This window comes from Suncus etruscus, chromosome 5 (assembly GCF_024139225.1).
Source record: "Suncus etruscus isolate mSunEtr1 chromosome 5, mSunEtr1.pri.cur, whole genome shotgun sequence".
In the NCBI taxonomy this organism is placed as follows: Eukaryota; Metazoa; Chordata; class Mammalia; order Eulipotyphla; family Soricidae; genus Suncus; species Suncus etruscus.
The window spans coordinates 88,320,005-88,339,796 of NC_064852.1; the positions used below are offsets into that span (position 1 = coordinate 88,320,005).

The 19,792-nt window shown below is 37.7% G+C and overlaps 1 protein-coding gene across 1 annotated transcript in view; it reads left to right on the forward strand.

Annotated features, from left to right (window-relative positions):
- The window catches only part of PDE11A (phosphodiesterase 11A), a 431,148-nt gene that overhangs the window by 246,452 nt on the left and 164,904 nt on the right, over positions 1-19,792 (forward strand). The window contains exons 7-9 of the mRNA XM_049773400.1: positions 3,756-3,831; positions 7,230-7,297; positions 8,606-8,698. Of these exons, the coding sequence (XP_049629357.1) occupies positions 3,756-3,831; positions 7,230-7,297; positions 8,606-8,698 (237 nt within the window). The remainder of the gene's footprint in view (positions 1-3,755; positions 3,832-7,229; positions 7,298-8,605; positions 8,699-19,792) is intronic.

The following is a 19,792-nucleotide window of genomic DNA, read 5'->3' on the forward strand; positions in this document are numbered from 1 at the left end:
ATAAAAACTTTAATGTTTTTTTCTGAGAAATTTTAGAATTTTACCTAAGTTAAGGGATGCTTATGGATTGAAATGAACTCACTTTTTATCCTATATCTTGCAATTTTATAGGAATATCAATTCTTTCCTAAATTAATATCAAATGGTTCCATTTAAAAAAAAATCTTTGCATGGGGCTGGGGAGATAGCACAGTGGCATTTGCCGTGCAAGTAGCCGACTCAGGACCTAAGGTGGTTGGTTCGAATCCTGGTGTCCCATATGGTCCCCCATGCCTACCAGGAGCTATTTATGAGCAGGTAGCCAGGAGTAACCCCTGAGTGCCGCCGGGTGTGCCCCCCAAAAAAAAACAAGACAAAATAATCTTTGCAAATTATGTGTATATGTGTGTGAACTTTGGGTGATTCTGAAATTAATATAAAAATGTCAAGGACAAAAAACAGTCAAGATAATCTTAAAGGACAAAGTTAGAAATATATACTACCATATACCAAAATTTCTTAAAGACAATTTTACTTAAGGTAGAATGATATTGGCATAAGGAGAATATCAATTTACGAAGTAAAATAGACACCAGGAACAGATCCAAACATATGTGAATATTTGATTAGTGAAAACACTGATACTGCAAAGAAATGGAAACAAGTATTTCAGTCTCTCATTAATGCTGCTAAGGCAATAAGCTACCCATTTATAAAAGTTAAGACATACTATACTCAAAGTTCATTTTCCACGGGATAACAAATCTAAATGTGGAAGTTCTAAACATTAAAAATTCTAGGAATAAGGGCCACAGCTATAGCACAGTGGGTAGGGCATTTGCCTTGTATGAGATCCCCAGCATCTCCCTGAGCAACTCCAAGAATGACCCCTGAGAACTGAATGATGCTTGTTTAATGCTGATTTAAAAAAAAAAAGCTTTCATATTTGAGCATGTGACTGTATGAAAATATGTTAAGGTACAGTAAAAATATCTTAAAATGTCAATGTATTAATTTCTTTGTTGTTGTTATTGTTTGTTTTGGGGCCACGCCCAGTGACCCTCAGGAGTTATTTCTGGGTATGCACTCAGAAATCACTCCTGGTTTGGGGGACATATGGGATGCCAGGAATCAAACCAAGGTCCATTCCAAAATGCCTTACCACTTACACTACCACCACTCTGGTCCTGTATTTAATATCTTTTATAAATATTTTGAGACCTGATTTCACAATATATAGAATAAAGTAATAATTTGGAATATTAAAAGTAAGCATGCAGATAGTAACATTATAATCTCAGATATTTTTACTGTTTTGGCCAAAGATAAATGTTAAATGTCTGTTTAAATTACGTATTTTAAATCTTCAGAGCAGAAATAGTTGATAGAATGTGTGTAGCATTGACCAAGATGGTTTTATATCCATATTTCTATGGCTTCAGGAAGGGAAAAATAGTGTTAGTTTGGGATACTTTGGTTGATCCTTAGATGGTTAGAGGCTGATTTTACTGGGATGTTCAGTGTGGTATTTTATTCTATTGGTTTCCACACCCAACAGGGTTCTGAGACAACTCCTGTCTCTGTGTTTAGGGGTTCCTCCCACCCATTGGAGCTCTGATCTCCAAGCAATACTGAAGTTCAAACCTAGGCCTACTGCACACAAAGAAGTTCATCCATATAGCACTCTATTTGGTTCTAGTGGGTCATTGTTTATTTGTTTATTTGTTTGTTTGGTTGGTTGGGAACCGCACTGAGCTATGCTCAGAAATTACTGGTGTCTCTGTGCTTAGCAGCCACCTACCAGAGCTTAGAGTACCATGTGCAGTGCCAAGAATTGAGCTAGGGAACATTCTCTGAGTATTCAAGCCTATTCCACTGATCTAAGGGCCTGTCTTTATTCCAATACCATGCTGTTTTGATAACTATTGCTTTGTAGTAAAGTTTAAAGTTGGGGAAAGTAATTCCTCCCATATTCTTTTTCCCAATGATTGCTTTAGCTATTCGAGGGTGTTTATTGTTCCAAATAAATTTCAAAAGTGCCTGATCCACTTCTTTGAAGAATGTCATGGGTATCTTTAGAGGGATCGCATTAAATCTGTACAATGCTTTGGGGAGTATTGCCATTTTAATGATTTTAATCCTGCCAACCCATGAGCAGGGTATGTGTTCCCCAGACATACAATCACCTAATTTTTGATAAAGGAGCAAGAAATCCTAAATGGAGCAAAGAAAGCCTCTTCAACAAGTGGTTTTGGCACAACTGGCTAACCACTTGCAAAAAATTGATCTTAGACCCCCAGTTAACATCATGTATGAAGGTAAAATCCAAATGGATTAAAGACCTTGAAATCAAACCTGAAACTATAAGATATATAGAACAACACGTAGGCAAAACACTCAAGGACATTGAGACTACAGGCATCTTCAAGGAGGAAACTGCACCCTCCAAGCAAGTGAAAGCAGAAATTAATAGATGGAAATACATAAAGCTGAGGATCTTGTGCACCTCAAAGTAAATAGCGCCCAGGATACAAGAGCCACCCACTGAGTGGGAGAAACTATTCACCCAATACCCATCAGATAAGGGGCTAATCTCCAAAATATACAAGGCACTGACAGAAATTTACAAGGAAAAAACATCTAATCTCATCAAAAAATGGGGAGAAGAAATGGACAGACACTTTGACAAAGAAGAAATACAAATGGCCAAAAGACACATGAAAAAATGTTCCACATCACTAATCATCAGGGAGATGCAAATCAAAACAACTATGAGGTACCACCTCACACCCCAGAAATTGGCACACATCACAAAGAATGAGAACAAGCAGTGTTGGCAGGGATGTGGAGAGAAAGGAACTCTTATCCACTGCTGGTAGGAATGCCGTCTAGTTCAACCTTTATGGAAAGTGTATGAAGATTCCTCCAAAAACTGGAAATTGAGCTCCCATATGATCCAGCTATACCACTCCTAGGAATATACTCTAGGAACACAAAAATACAATACAAAAATCCCTTCCTTACTCCTATATTCATTGCAGCACTATTTACCATAGCAAGATTCTGGAAACAACCAAGATGTCCTTCAACAGATGAATGGCTAAAGATACTGTGGTACATATACACAATGGAATATTATGCAGCTGTCAGGAGAGATAAAGTCATGAAATTTACCTATACATGGATGTACATGGAATCTATTATGCTGAGTGAAATAAGTCAGAGAGAGAGAGAAAAATGCAGATTGGTCTCACTCATCTATGGGTTTTAAGAAAAATGAAAGACATTCTTGCAATAATAATTTTCAGACACAAAAGAGAGAAGGGCTGAAAGTTACAGCTCACCTCATGAAGCTCACCACAAAGAGTAATGAGTTTAGTTACAGAAATAATTACATTGTGAACTATCCTAACAATGAGAATGTATGAGGGAAATAGAAAGCCTGTCTAGAGTACAGGCGGGGATTGGGTGGGGAGGAGGGAGATTTGGGACATTGGTGTTGGGAATGTTGCACTGGTGATGATGGTGTTCTTTACATTACTGAAACCCAAACACAATCATGTAGGTAATCAAGGTGTTTAAATAAAATATATATACATATATGTATATGCATTTGTTTGAGGCCTTAGATTTAATTCCTCATTACCACTACAATTAGATGCTAATAATGCTTTTAAAAAGTTTTTTTTATTACATCTGCTATCATGAGTGGTAATCTGCAAATCAGAAATAACTCCACAATGTTTAATTTTGATGAGCTACTTTCTATATTCTAGGCTGATCAGATATCTGGTTTTCACATAAGATCTGTTCTCTGCGTCCCTATTTGGAATAGCAACCACCAAATAATTGGTAAGACTTTATCCATATAATTTTATTATGCAAAGAAACTCACATATGTTTAAAAATATGCCTATCTCTGTTTCATGTCTCCGGACTTATCAACCCATATTTTATATTTTATATAAACTCACAAGTATAATCTTCTGTTGAATCAACATTAATGAAGCAATGAGCAAATACTTGTTTCCTTTGCCTTTTTTTAGTGTATTCATTTTAATTTTTATGTTTTCATTGATTTATCATGGGATTGTATCATTTTTGAGATGGGGACCATGTGACTCTCCTATGGGCTCTCAGAACATTTCAAAGGAATCACATAAAATAGCATAAATGGGGACCACTGCATGAGATTAAAGGGTCATGTTAGAACAGTAGGAAACAAAATTGGGAAGGGGCTATAGTCAAAACAAGGTTGAGAAATACTGGTTTACTTTCTTTTTTTAATTTTTTTTTTTTGGTTTTTTTTTGGGGGGCCACACCCAGTGACGCTCAGGGGTTACTCCTGGCTATGCGCTCAGAAGTCGCTCCTGGCTTGGGGGACCATATGGGACGCCGGGGGATCGAACCGCGGTCCGTCCTAGGCTAGCGCAGGCAAGGCAGGCACCTTACCTCCAGCGCCACCGCCCGGCCCCTGGTTTACTTTCAAATGGAATTTCAAGGGGTTAGTTTTTACTTTATTATTACCACCAGAAGTTTCAGAGATTCTTCAAAACGATACCTTCTCACACTTCACACCCTCTTTCCCCTTTCCCTCCAGTAATTTCCATAATTTTCACTAGTCTTAGGATAAATTTTATTTTCAGCAGACTAAGTGCTTTATTCATATGTCACATAAATGAAAACATCTCTATTTTATTTCTTTTATTAATTTCACTTAACATTATTACCACACGATACCACAAATTTTATAAAGATCATTTTTTTTCTTTCCTTTTCTTCTTTTTTTTTGGGGGGGGTGGTAACACCCAGCAGTATTCTGGGGTTACTCCTGGTTCTGTGCTAAGTAATCACTCCTGGTGGACTCACTCAAGCAACAATATGGGATGCTGGGGATCAAACCCGGGTTGGCTGCATGTAAGGCAAGCACCCTACCCTTTGTGTTATTGCTCTGAACTCAGTTTTCTCCTTTTAATGGGAGAATAGTATTCCACTGAATATATACACCACAATTTCTTTACCAATCATCTGTTCTACTTAAATAAACTCACTTAGAGGAATTTGAGGAAAGAAGACATGTAGGTTGAGTCCATGTTTTGTTAATTTTGCTATAAGTATAAAGGTACAAAGATCTTTTTGAAGTAGTGTTTTAATATTCTAGATTAATTTTTAGGAATGGTATTCTTGGATTATATGGTAATTACTGTTTTAATAAAGTGATTTCTGTTCCTTTTTTTGACAAAGGTTGAACCAATTTACATTTCTGTCAACAATGTATCCAAATTTTTAGTTCCTTTTCTCCACACCATTATTAGTTTCTAATTAGGGGGCAATAGATCATCCTCAATGATATAAAAAGCTATTTTATAGTGGTTTGGGTCTACATGTTCCCTTAATAATAGTGAGAAATGTTTCTGTTGGCCATCTGTACATCTTCTTTGGAGAAGCAAATATTAATTTTTAGGTAAAATCAGTAAATTTATTTGAAAGATATATTGTAAATCAGAAATATTACTCTATTATGAAAATTAGGAAGAAAATTGAGAAAGAATAAGAGAGTCAAGACATAAATGAAGTAAGTTAGCAGTAGAGTTAGGATTAAAAGTCAGATCTCTGCTCCCCATACAAACTTTCCTACTGTATCTTCAGATGTATGAATAAGTGACTTTTCCACATGGAATAAACACAAAATAAGAAGAATGTGATTTTCTAGACATATACTGCAAAAATATCTTTCTGTTTGATTGGTTCTAAAATGGACTTTATCAAAGTAATGGGAATAATGAGCCAAATAAAATTATTTTCTTCTTTGCTCCTTTTCTTTCTTCAAAAACCTAAGAATAAATAAAATCTAAGCTATGATATCTTAGTGGTTGAAACAGAGAGCTAGTAAAAATGGGAGTATTAGTTTAAAATACTGAAATATAATGAAACTACCATATTTTTCAAGATAAATAGCAACTTATACATTTGTTTCTATTTGATGTTCCCCTAAGATTACATATTAAAAATATAAGAAACTACAACTTGCCAAATGATTTAATATGCTATAAATGGTCCATGGACTAAATTCTAAAAGAATTTGTCATCAGTTTGTTTAACTTGAGGAATGATATTAGTAGATCTTTAATATGAAGAATATTCTAGTATTTGTGAATTTGAGCTTCAGCTGCAAGGCAATAGGATTTATATATTTTTGTTTGAATAATAAAGGAAGTCCATAGGAAATATTATGTATTATCTGTTGATTTCTAGTGGCAATCTCACATACATTTTATTCCTTAATATTTAAAAATTCAAATTGTTATTTGCCTGTTACATACTAAAAGATTTACATTTTATTATATATGTCTCCTAATATATGGCTAATTAATTTCCTTGTAGGAAGCTATGTTTTTTTAAATACAAATATGTTTTAGAATTAGAGTATTATTGGGTTTTCTCCAAAATGAAATATAGGAGAATAATAATAATATAGGAGTCTTCCTGGTTAGACTTACATGCCTTGATAGCCATACTTAGGAATATTTGGGCTAATGATAGAAATGAATTCTGGAAAGAAAAAGCATGTTGACATTACATTCCTTAGAATTTTATAGGCAACAGTACTAACCCTACTTTTAAGATTAACTCTGTCAGAATTTATAGCATTTATTTGTACTCTCTGCATGCTTAACCAATACTCAAGTATTATCTAATATCTGAATAGTTAAAATTTTTAATCCCCAATGTCTAGATGAAGAGAGTCATAAAAAAAAAATGCCAGTGTCTATTGAAGTGCATTGCTGGTGGTGGAATTGAAAGGGGGACTAAAATGGTCAGACTCCAAATCTTATTTTCTTAATCACCACACCAATGTTGTATCTTACATAAATCTATACTTGATTTTAAATCTTATCTTGAATTTGAAATAACAATATATATGTAGTAACATACATACAGAATTACATTCATTCAGTTATAAATATAATTGTGTATGTGTATCCATAAACCAGATTTATTAGAATATTGTGCAGTTATTTTGAAAGCCATTTTTAGAGAATAAACTGATGCTGAAATACAGTCTATCTAGCTGGATACCTCAGATTAGCCCTTTCAGAGACAGGAATCTAGAGACAAGGCTAAAACTAGAGTACCTGAATCTCTTATTTATGGGAGGCATTGAATTAACTGGGACTTGACTATGTTGTAGTTAATGTCTGTTTACTCCACTGCCAAAACTGACCACAGACACCCAAATCCTCTTACAGGAGTGGCTCAAGTTCTAAATAGGCTTGATGGAAAACCATTTGATGATGCAGATCAACGTCTCTTTGAGGTAAGAAAATACATTCAGGGTTGTCACAGGGGGAGATAGTTTCTTGGTGGTAGTTTGCTTGCATTTGTAAGGGTAAATAACTGGAATCAAGTATTCTACTTTACAGAGGCTGCTCGTCCCCACAGTGCCCACCCCCTGACATACAAGCAGAATCCTTACTAATGGGAAAAACTAACTTTCCATCAGACACAACCGAATCTGATGAGGCCAGGAGGAGAGTAGCAGACACTAAAGAGAATAGCCCATCCCTCAGCTCTGCCTGCTCCTGGAGTCCAGGGTACACAGAGGAGTGTCTCCATGGTAGTAACTGTCTTCTGGCAGAAGACAGTTGGTGTGAGCGGCACAATCTCACAACCCCACTCCATGCACTTTATTGTGGGGGGCACTGACCTAGTCTGGATGGATACAGGGAAAGAGGCTGGTCCTGAAGGCCCTAGGAGCTCTAGGATCTACCCATGACAGGATTTACAAACTGATCTATCCCTTATTTTTAACATTCAATGTATAGAATGATTTGATGCTCTTTAGGGATTAGAAAATCAATTACAGATGTAACATACACATATAAATTTTAATTATTCTTTTATAGATTAAATAATGACTATTGGTTATCTTACGATTTTTATTGTGAAATTGAATTTCTCCCTCTTCTCTCCAAAGCATTCATTGTCTTATCTTTATCTTGTTGGCATGTGTGTTGGGGAGTCCAAGACCTCTCCAGCTCTGCCTGAAAGGTGTGAGCTCTTGACCTTTCACCTTCCCAAGCTCCCATTTACTCCTGCCTGTCCCTCCTCGGAGCCATTAGCACAAAAGGCTTCCGCCTGGATCATTCCTGCCAACACACATGGGCATCCTATGATTATCCTCTAGCTAAGATACCTCAAAAGCTTCTTTTAGTTTTTTACAAATGAGCACTAAATCATTCCCCCTTCTCCTTATTACTTACCTCAGAGGAACACTCATTATCAAAACACCAAAAGAGGGTGTTCAATGAAATGAAATTACTAAATCAATCCACAATGTTTGAGGACTGATTTAGTAATGAAAAACACGTTTGAGCAGATTGTCAGGATGGTTTTAAATATGTGAGATCATTGCCTCACAGTGACATTAAATTAGAATGTTTTTCTCATGTGCAGTGTAAGTTAGAGTTGTTACATGACTTTAGTAATTAAGATTTTAATGTGATATTTCCCCAAGGCCCACCTATGTGTGCAGCATAATTATTTCAGTCCCATCTATGCTTTCATATTAGATTATGTCAATGGACTATTATAATTTTTAATTAGTGGGCTTTCTCCTTTCTAGGCTTTTGTCATCTTTTGTGGTCTTGGCATCAACAACACAATTATGTATGATCAAGTGAAGAAATCCTGGGCCAAGCAGTCTGTGGCTCTTGATGTAAGTACAGAGTTTATGCCAGAATTGTAGGTTTAAAAAGCCCCAGTTTTATGAGCAAATAAAATGCTTATTATTGGGTTTAATTTTTCAATTTTATAACATGCTCTTAGGGTGTCAATCATTGTAGTTATGATTTTGAATTTGATGAAAACAAAAGACCATCACTAGAAAAAAGCAAGCACTGTACAATTTCACTTACAATTTTGAGGAGTTCACAGATTCCTTGAATCCCTAACATATTGTTGTAGAACTGGATATTAATTTTAGATTCTAGGTTTATTAAAAGATATGAAGTCCAAATAGTTATAGTTTGTATTGATTTTAACTGTATTATGAACCTATTTTTGAATGTGCATAAAATATGCAAAACTGGAAACACAAATTTTACTAATTTAGGGGAGAAAAAAACCTCACTAGGAAGACATGTGGCCCAGATTATTCTTATGAGTATTCAATTTCCTGTTACACACATACACCACTGAGAGCTTTAGCCTGGTTCCTTGTCCTACCTCTCCTCACAAGCATTCATCTCTAAGAGAAAATTCTTATCCCTCTTGAAGACAGACTTATTTTTACCTAAGACCTATATTTCCAGTCTTCTCTAGTAACCATTGCCAAATAATTTTGTTTATATCTATAAAATATTTCTATGTAAATCAGGTAAAATATTAATTACATGTAGCATTAAACCTGTACAATCATCAAACTATCCTGTGTACCAAAGAGACTGACAGAGAAAACAAAGGGAGAGAATTAGATGAGACCATGGTTCTTGCAATATTTTGTCTGAGGTTTAAAATTTGCAAAGTTGTAGATATCTATCTAGATGCTTCTTTCTTTTTCTTCTTAACTAGACTGTGAACTCTGGAAGTATTGTAATGCAAATTTGTTGAAAAGTCTTATATCTGTGTTTTTATAACCAGCCTAATTCAACATGACTTTGGCACCTTTATGGAAATATAAATAATCTAGCAAATGCTTTAAAGGCAAAATAAAGTCAAGAGAGAAATGCCAAAACCACACAGAATGCACAAAATCACATGCAGTGCACCAGATCATATACAATGCTATGCATTCTTCCATGCCATCCAGCCCTGGGGTCTGAGGTAACTTGTACCCTTTTCCACTGTGTCCAAGGGTAACTATCTCAACTCAGAGCTAATGAAATCTCTTCTGTTTTACCATTTTATCTTGTTCCCAGATAAAAACTGATTTTAGACCGATCTTCTTGTCTCAAGATTAATTATCTTTGTCATAACATCGTTTTTGTTTTCAGTTGGTAAGAGTTGAGGGAAATAATATACCCCTAGTAGGGGTAAGCCTGAAGATCTGTTCACCTGGGGTTTCATAGACTTGGTGGTTGTTTCTGCACTTTGGTCTTGAAACAGTGAAACTGGCTGTTTATACAGTGACAGTTGTGGGGTGTGGGTTCGATAGATAGAGCAGGGATTCAGCCTTTCTTATTTTACACCTTTCTTAATTCCCCAGGTTTAAGGAAGGTGGGGATTCTTTAATTACATTTAACATTTAGTAAATGTTAGCTAGTTCATTCCTCTGCCAACCAGATCTCTTGTCCCTAGTCTTCACTGAATTCTGTCTGCTAAGTCCACTCAAGGGAGGTTATAAATTTACACAGATGAAGGAGTGGAGGAGAAAGTGTTATTTTTGTATCTTTCACAAGAGGATTATTTTCTGCTTGGAGTTTGCACTGCAAAATAGTAGCCCCTCCACTCCCTCTCTTAGTTCCATAGCCCAACCTTTGTTATACAACTGAGCACCCCAGCAGTCTTGGTAACTACATCAAACCCATGCTCAGGGCACAACCGTTGTACATACACGTTACTCTTTGTGCTTCAGCAGAAAAACTTAGAGCAAGGAATACATAGTTTGCCAGGTGAGAACAGCCAGCCAGCTCCTCAAAGGTCTTTACGGGAAAAGATCCCCACAAAAAGCCCTACTTGGGAGCTCCTTCCCTGTTGCCACTGTGCCAGTAGGTTTAACTCATGTTGACCAGCATCTACGTATGGTGAGCAACAGAAGCCTAACCAGGCAGAATATTTTCTACTTTTGAAATGACTAATGCAATGTATGAATTCTAAAAGTTGAATTATAAACTCAATTATTTTTATGGTTGCTTTCTAAACTTTTTTATAATTTAGTTGTGTAATTTTATTGTTAAAGTCCTTTTATGAGATTTATAAAATTAATACACTAAGGCTCTTAGAGAGCAAGGGATGCTTTTAAGGCTGACTAATGGAACAAGGAGTGGAATTTACTATCACTTGTAATAACTTTAATTTTATGACCTCAATTTTTATTCTGTCTGAGCAGTCCAGAGCTACAGAAGACCTATACTTATGTCTGTTCATATTTTCTGAGAGTGAGGACCCCAATATAAAAGAAGGGTAACTGTGCCAATAGGTTCAGAATACAGAGAAATTAAAATACATATGATGATATAGAATATAAGTTCTTCCTACCAAACGTCAAGAATTATCTTTTGTGAAATCTTTCCTAAATATTGAAGATGATGTCTTACTTAATATGGCTGAGAAATATTCCAGGAAATAGAAGCCAGTTTATGAAGGGGCACTTTCTTGATCAGAAGAGGGAATAAATGTGGGTGGGGAAATGTCAGTTGTAATCAAGAGCTGAGGCCATTTTATTCCCATTTCCCCTAAGCTTTTCCCATTAGTCTCCTCCTTCCCAATTGCCCCAGCAACCCTTATGTAAGGTCTTTATATCACCTGGCAGAACCACTGAGACAGCTCTTTTTGTTCTTCCTAAGCCATATTTATTTACATTATATCTCTTGACCACTAACAGACCTTAAGGTTTTCTTCCATTACCTATCAAATACAAATGTCCTCACCTATGGGTCCTTGAGCAATCTCATATCAAACTGTTTTCCACTCCTGAGTCTCATTTCTCAGAGTATTTTGTGCTTATTTCAAACTCAACTACATCAAGATGGAAAAAATCCTCTAATGTGTTTCTTCTAAAAACCTCACATGGTTCTCTGTTCCAATTCTGCATCTCCTATTAACTATTTCCAATCACCAGCACTCTTCCAATTCAAAGATCTTTATAACTGCCATTTAATGGAGTCTTCCCAGAAAACTGGGGTTCTAATGTCACCTTTTCTCTCTCCATCCTATAGTGCAGTTAATTGTGAGCTGATAGGTTTTCCTCTGGTATAGCTTATATGCCTTTAATTGTATGGCCATGTCTTATTTTTTATTTTGTTTTGTTTTGGGGCCACATCTGGCACCAGTCTGGGGTTACTCTTGGTTCTATGCTAAGAAATTACTCTTAGCAGACTTGGGGTTCTCTATGGGATGTCAGGGTCCAAACCCAGGACAGCTGCATGCAGGAAAAACAACCTACCTTCTGTACTAACCCTCTGGCCCTATATCTTATCTTTTTATTCCTTTTGTTAATTTTTCTCTTTAGTCCAGATATTGAAGATAGAACCTTAACAGTAGAAAAGGGTCAGACCCAAAACTATAAAGGATATAGAACAACATGTAGGTATGACACTACATGACATTGAGACTGAAGACATCTTTAAGGGGGGAAACAGCACCCTCCAAACAAGTGGAAGCAAAGATAAACAGGACTATATTAAGCTGAGAAGCTTATGCACCTCAAAGGAAATAGTGCCTATGATACAAAACTCACCCACGAATGGGGAAGCTATTCACCCAATACCCATCAGATAAGGGGGCTAATATCAAAGATATACAAGGTCCTGACAGAATTTAACAAGAAAAAATATCTAACCCCATTAAAAATGAAAAGAAATGGACAATTTCTCAAAGAAATACAAATGGCTAAAGGGCACTTGAAAAAATGTTCCACATCACTCATCATCAAGGAGATGCAAATCAAAACAACTATGAGCTACCATCTCACACCACAGAGATTGGCGCAAATCACAAAGAAAGTGAACAAACAATGCTGGCGGGATATGGAGAGAAAGGATTTCTATTCACTGCAGGTGGGAATGCCATCTAGTCCAGCCTTTATGGAAAACAATATAGAGTTCTTCAAAAAACTGAAATTTGGGATCCATATGATCCAGCTATACCACTCCTAGGGATATACCCTAGGAACACAAAAATACAATTCAAAAATCCCTTCCTCACACCTATATTTATTGCAGCACTATTTACAATAGCCAGACTCTGGAAACAACCAAGATACCCTTCAACAGACGAATGGCTAAAGAAACTGTGCTACATATACACAATAGAATATTATGCAGCCATCAGGAGATATGAAATAATGAAAATTTCTACATATGAATGTACATGGAATTTATTATGCTGAGTGAAATATTAGAGGGAGAGAGATAGAGACAGAATAGTCTCACTCATCTATGGGTTTTAAGAAAAATAAAAGACATTATTGTAATAATTCTCATAGACAATAGAGATGAGGAGTGGAAGATACAGCTCACAATATGAAGCTCACCACAAAGAGTGGTGAGTGCAGTTAGAGAAATAACTACACTGGCAACTATCACAACAATGTGAATGAAGGAAGGAAGTAGAAAGCCTGTCTCAAATACAGGTGAGGGATGGGGAGGAGGGAGTTTGGGGGCATTGATGATGGGAATGTTGCATTGGTGAAGGGGGAATGTCCTTTATATTACTGAAACCCAAAAACAATCATGTCTGTAATCAAGGTGCTTAAATAAAGATACTTTAAAAAAGTAGAGAAAGGAACAAAGCCCTCACCACTTCTTCCCTTGAGTCAGAGGTGCAGCTTTAGAATACATAGTCCTTGATTTCTGCAGACCAAGGATACTGCTTTATTTCAAGGGGAAACCAGGCCAAATCACCAGCTATATATTAAGTCCAAGTTCATCTGCTTCATAACCAATGCAATTTTCCAGAATCTAGTAGTGGATCATTTCAGTGAGGTTTCTGGATTTCCATTTTGGAATTTTTTAGAAATTCAGAGAACCATCCAATCAATGAGATAATTGTGTTGTAGTTTTTGGGCCACACCTGGCGGTGTTTAGGGTTTACTCCTGCTCTGTACTCAGAATCACTCTTGGCAGGGCAGGGGGAATCTTATCAAATATTGAGAATTGAACTCATGTTGGCCACATGCAGGTAAATACCCTATTTACTGTAATATATTTCTGGCTCCAAGATAATATTTTTTTCTTTTAGAAGTTGTGTGTTTAGGAACTTAGTGGAGGGACTTCAGAGCATAAAAACCGGCTAACCTTTGCAAAAGCTGGCTCCCTGTGTGTGACACCAGGCGGGGAAAATCCGCAAAAGTACACCGGCCCAGTGGGGCTCAGCTGTGAAAGACTGTGAGTGTGACCTGTCTATGTCTGTCTACTGTCCTCTTGCGTGAAACTCTTGCGAGTGGGGCAAAAAGAGCCTCCAGAAACCTCGCTCGCCCAGACGCCATTTTCAGGGAGGGACTTCAGAGCATAAAAACCGGCTAACCTTTGCAAAAGCTGGCTCCCTGTGTGTGACACCAGGCGGGGAAAATCCGCAAAAGTACACCGGCCCAGTGGGGCTCAGCTGTGAAAGACTGTGAGTGTGACCTGTCTATGTCTGTCTACTGTCCTCTTGCGTGAAACTCTTGCGAGTGGGGCAAAAAGAGCCTCCAGAAACCTCGCTCGCCCAGACGCCATTTTCAGGGAGGGACTTCAGAGCATAAAAACCGGCTAACCTTTGCAAAAGCTGGCTCCCTGTGTGTGACACCAGGCGGGGAAAATCCGCAAAAGTACACCGGCCCAGTGGGGCTCAGCTGTGAAAGACTGTGAGTGTGACCTGTCTATGTCTGTCTACTGTCCTCTTGCGTGAAACTCTTGCGAGTGGGGCAAAAAGAGGCTCAGAGGAGCACGGCCGCTCCGCTTCGCTACGCGGCCGTGCACTCTTTCTAAGGAAAGAACTCCATTGCAACAAGAAGGAAAAATCACACTAAGAACGGCGCTATATCACAGAAGCAAACATTTCTCTCTGGACTGTCTTCTCTGTTGCATGCTCGGGCCTAAGATTTGTCCCAGTGTGAGGCTTCATCCACGGAGGACTCCCCCTCCCTTAGAGGCAAGTCAGCCCATCCAGAAAGGGAGGAGCCAGAGGAGTGTGCTGCCTACATCATATAGACAATGAATACCACTACAACACGTAGAAAAACCCACAATACAAGTGTGACAATGGGGAAACAACGCAGGCCAGCATCAGACATAGAGAATGAAGATGACAATTCTGAGGACCAGATAATGACTGAACAACTAATCAACCTCTCAGATAAGGACTTTAGACTAGCAATATGGAAGGTGCTCAACAGACTCCAAGAAACCATGGATCGAGTTGAACAGAACACTAATAAGAACCAAGAAAATATGAAGGCAGAAATGACAAAACTCCAAACTGAAATAACATGTCAACTAACAGGACTGAAAAAGTCAGTAAACGAAGTGAATGACAAAATGGATAAGCTCTGGGACAGGGTATCAGAAGCTGAGAATAGACTTGGTGCTGTGGAAGATGAGATACATAACAATTCCATACAGCAGGAGAGATTGGACAAAAAACTTAAAGCAAATGAGCAGACAATGGAAAAATTAGTCAAAGAATGGGAACAGACGAAAATAGAAGTCTATGATAAGATCAACAGAAACAACTTAAGAATCATTGGAGTCCCAGAGACCCAGGAAGAAAATTTCCAGGAAGAATCAATGGTCAAGAACATCATTAAAGAGAAACTTCCAGAGCTAAAGAATATATGTGATCAAATCCTGCATGCCCGAAGAGTACCAACCAAAAGAGACCCCAGAAAAACCACCCCAAGACACATCCTAGTCACAATGACAAATCCCACAGATAGAGACAGAATTCTGAAAACAGCAAGATCAAAAGGGGAAATCATTTTCAAGCAAGCTTCCCTGAGATTTACAGCAGACCTGTCACCAGAACGCTCAATGCCAGAAAGCAGTGGTGGGATATTGTGACAAGACTGAATGAAATGAATGCTTCACCCAGAATACTATACCCAGCAAAACTCACTTTCCGGTTTGATGGAAGAATACATGGTTTCACAGACAAAAAACAGCTCAGAAACTTCACAGACACAAAACCAGTCTTAAGAGAAAAACTGAAAGACCTAATCTAAGACAAGACTACCCAAAAGACACACCAAATTTTGAAATAAAGATGGCGTTAAATCCCAGGACAATTCTTTCTCTCAACGTCAATGGACTAAATGCACCAGTTAAGAGACACAGAGTGGCTAAATGGATCAAAAAACTCAATCCAACCTTCTGCTGCCTACAAGAAACGCACCTGAATAGTCAGAACAAACATAGACTCAAAATAAAAGGCTGGAGAAAAGTTATCCAAGCAAACAACACCCATAAAAAAGCTGGAGTGGCCATACTAATATCAGATAATGCAAACTTTATACTCAGGAAGGTTGTAAGGGACAAAGACGGACATTTTATATTAATCAAGGGGTACGTAGAGCAGGAAGAATTCACTCTCCTAAACATATATGCACCGAATGAGGGGCCAGCAAAATATTTAATACAACTGTTGACAAATCTGAAAAATAATATCAACAACAACACAATAATTGTGGGGGACCTAAACACGGCTTTGTCAACACTGGACAGGTCAACCAGACTGAAACCCAACAAGAATATACTAGACCTGAGGAGAGAAATGGAAGAAAGAGGCCTAGTGGATATATATAGGACTCTCCATCCCCAGAAACCTGGATACACATTCTTCTCCAATGTACATGGGACATTCTCCAGGATAGACTACATGCTGGCACATAAAACATACCTCCATAAGATCAAGAGGATAGAAATTTTGCAGACTACCTTCGCTGACCACAAGGCTCTGAAATTATTTGTGAACTCCAAAGGGACTCAGAAGAAACACTTTAACACCTGGAAGTTAAACAGCCTCATGCTCAATAACCAGTGGGTCCGAGATGAAATCAAGGAGGAAATCAAAAGGTTCCTGGAAACAAATGACAATAAAGACACAAACTCTCAGAACTTATGGGACACAGCAAAAGCAGTACTGAGAGGAAAATTTATAGCTTTGCAAGCACACATCAGGAAGGAAGAAGGAGCTTACCTGAGTAGCTTAATGACACAGCTAATAGAACTAGAAAATGCTCAACAAAAGGACCCAAGAATAGGAAGACAGAAGGAAATAACAAAGCTGAGAGCAGAAATCAACGAAGTGGAAACTCAAAAAACAATCCGAAAGATCAACGAAAGCAGAAGTTGGTTCTTTGAAAAAATAAACAAGATTGATAGACCACTGGCAAACCTAACAAAGAAAGAGAGAGAGAGAAATTTGATAACTCGTATCAGGAATGAAAAAGGAGAGATCACTACTGATATGACAGAGATTCAAAGGGTAATCAGAAACTACTTTGAAAAACTCTACGCCACTAAAAATGAGAACCTGGAAGAAATGGATAAATTCTTGGACTCTTATAATCTTCCACGGTTGAAGGAAGAGGATGTAGCATATCTAAACACCCCCATCACCATTGATGAAATTAAAACAGTAATCAAATGTCTGCCGAAAAACAAAAGCCCAGGTCCAGATGGATTCACTAATGAATTCTATCAAACTTTCCAAGAGGAACTACTGCCAATCTTGGCAAGACTCTTTCATGAAATTGAACAAACAGAAACACTTCCAAATAGCTTTTATGAAGCCAACATCACCTTGATACCTAAACCAGACAGAGACGCTACCAAAAAAGAAAATTACAGACCAATATCACTGATGAATGCAGATGCAAAGATCCTCAACAAAATCCTGGCAAATAGGATTCAATGCCTCGTTAAGAAGATCATCCACTACGATCAAGTAGGTTTCATCCCAGGAATGCAAGGCTGGTTTAACATCCGTAAATCTATCAACATAATACACAACATCAATAATAAGAAAAATAAAAACCACATGATCATATCAATAGATGCAGAGAAAGCATTTGATAAGGTCCAACACCCATTCTTGATCAAAACTCTCAGCAAGATGGGAATGGAGGGAACCTTTCTCAATATAGTGAAGGCCATCTACCACAAGCCAGTGGCAAATATTATCCTCAATGGAGAAAAACTGAAAGCCTTCCCTCTAAATTCTGGCACAAGACAAGGCTGTCCTCTCTCACCACTCCTATTCAACATAGCACTGGAAGTACTTGCTATAGCGATTAGGCAAGAAAAGGATATCAAGGGAATCCAGATAGGAAAGGAAGAAGTCAAGCTCTCACTGTTTGCAGATGACATGATACTCTACTTAGAAAACCCTAAAGACTCTATCAAAAAGCTTCTAGAAACAATAGACTCATATAGCAAGGTGGCAGGCTACAAAATTAACACACAAAAATCAATGGCCTTTCTATATACCAATAGTAATAAGGATGAAATGGACATTAAGAAAACAACCCCATTCACAATAGTACCACACAAACTCAAATATCTTGGAATCAACTTGACTAAATATGTGAAGGACCTATACAAAGAAAACTATAAAACTCTGCTCCAAGAAATAAGAGAGGACACACGGAAATGGAAACACATACCCTGCTCATGGATTGGCAGGATTAACATCATCAAAATGTCAATACTCCCCAAGGCATTGTACAGATTTAATGCCATCCCTCTAAAGATACCCATGACATTCTTCAAAGAAGTGGATCAGACACTTTTGAAATTCATTTGGAACAATAAACACCCTCGAATAGCTAAAGCAATCATTGGGAAAAAGAATATGGGAGGAATTACTTTTCCCAACTTTAAACTGTACTACAAAGCAACAGTTATCAAAACAGCATGGTATTGGAATAAGGATAGGTCCTCAGATCAGTGGAATAGGCTTGAATACTCAGAAAATGTTCCCCAGAGATACAACCATCTAATTTTTGATAAAGGAGCAGGAAATCCTAAATGGAGCAGGGAAAGCCTCTTCAACAAGTGGTGTTGGCACAATTGGATAGCCACTTGCAAAAAATTAAACTTAGACCCCCAGCTAACATCATGTACAAAGGTAAAATCCAAATGGATTAAAGACCTCGATATCAGCCCCAAAACCATAAGATATATAGAACAGCACATAGGCAAAACACTCCAGGACATTACAGGCATCTTCAAGGAGGAAACTGCACTCTCCAAGCAAGTGAAAGCAGAGATTAACAGATGGGAATATATTAAGCTGAGAAGCTTCTGCACCTCAAAGGAAATAGTGCCCAGGATACAAGAGCCACCCACTGAGTGGGAGAAACTATTCACCCAATACCCATCAGATAAGGGGCTAATCTCCAAAATATACAAGGCACTGACAGAACTTTACAAGAAAAAAAACATCTAACCCCATCAAAAAATGGGGAGAAGAAATACGCATGGCCAAAAGACACATGAAAAAATGTTCCACATCACTAATCATCAGGGAGATGCAAATCAAAACAACGATGAGATACCACCTCACACCCCAGAGAATGGCACACATCACAAAGAATGAGAATAAACAGTGTTGGCGGGGATGTGGAGAGAAAGGAACTCTTATCCACTGCTGGTGGGAATGCTGTCTAGTTCAACCTTTATGGAAAGCGATATGGAGATTCCTCCAAAAACTGGAAATCGAGCTCCCATACGATCCAGCTATACCACTCCTAGGAATATACCCTAGGAACACAAAAATACAATACAAAAACCCCTTCCTTACACCTATATTCATTGCAGCTCTATTTACCATAGCAAGACTCTGGAAACAACCAAGATGCCCATCAATAGACGAATGGCTAAAGAAACTGTGGTACATATACACAATGGAATATTATGCAGCTGTCAGGAGAGATGAAGTCATGAAATTTTCCTATACATGGATGTACATGGAATCTATTATGCTGAGTGAAATAAGTCAGAGAGAGAGAGAAAAACGCAGAATGGTCTCACTCATCTATGGGTTTTAAGAAAAATGAAAGACACCCTTGTAATAATAATTTTCAGACACAAAAGAGAAAAGAGCTGGAAGTTCCAGCTCACCTCAGGAAGCTCACCACAAAGAGTGATGAGTTTAGTTAGAGAAATAACTA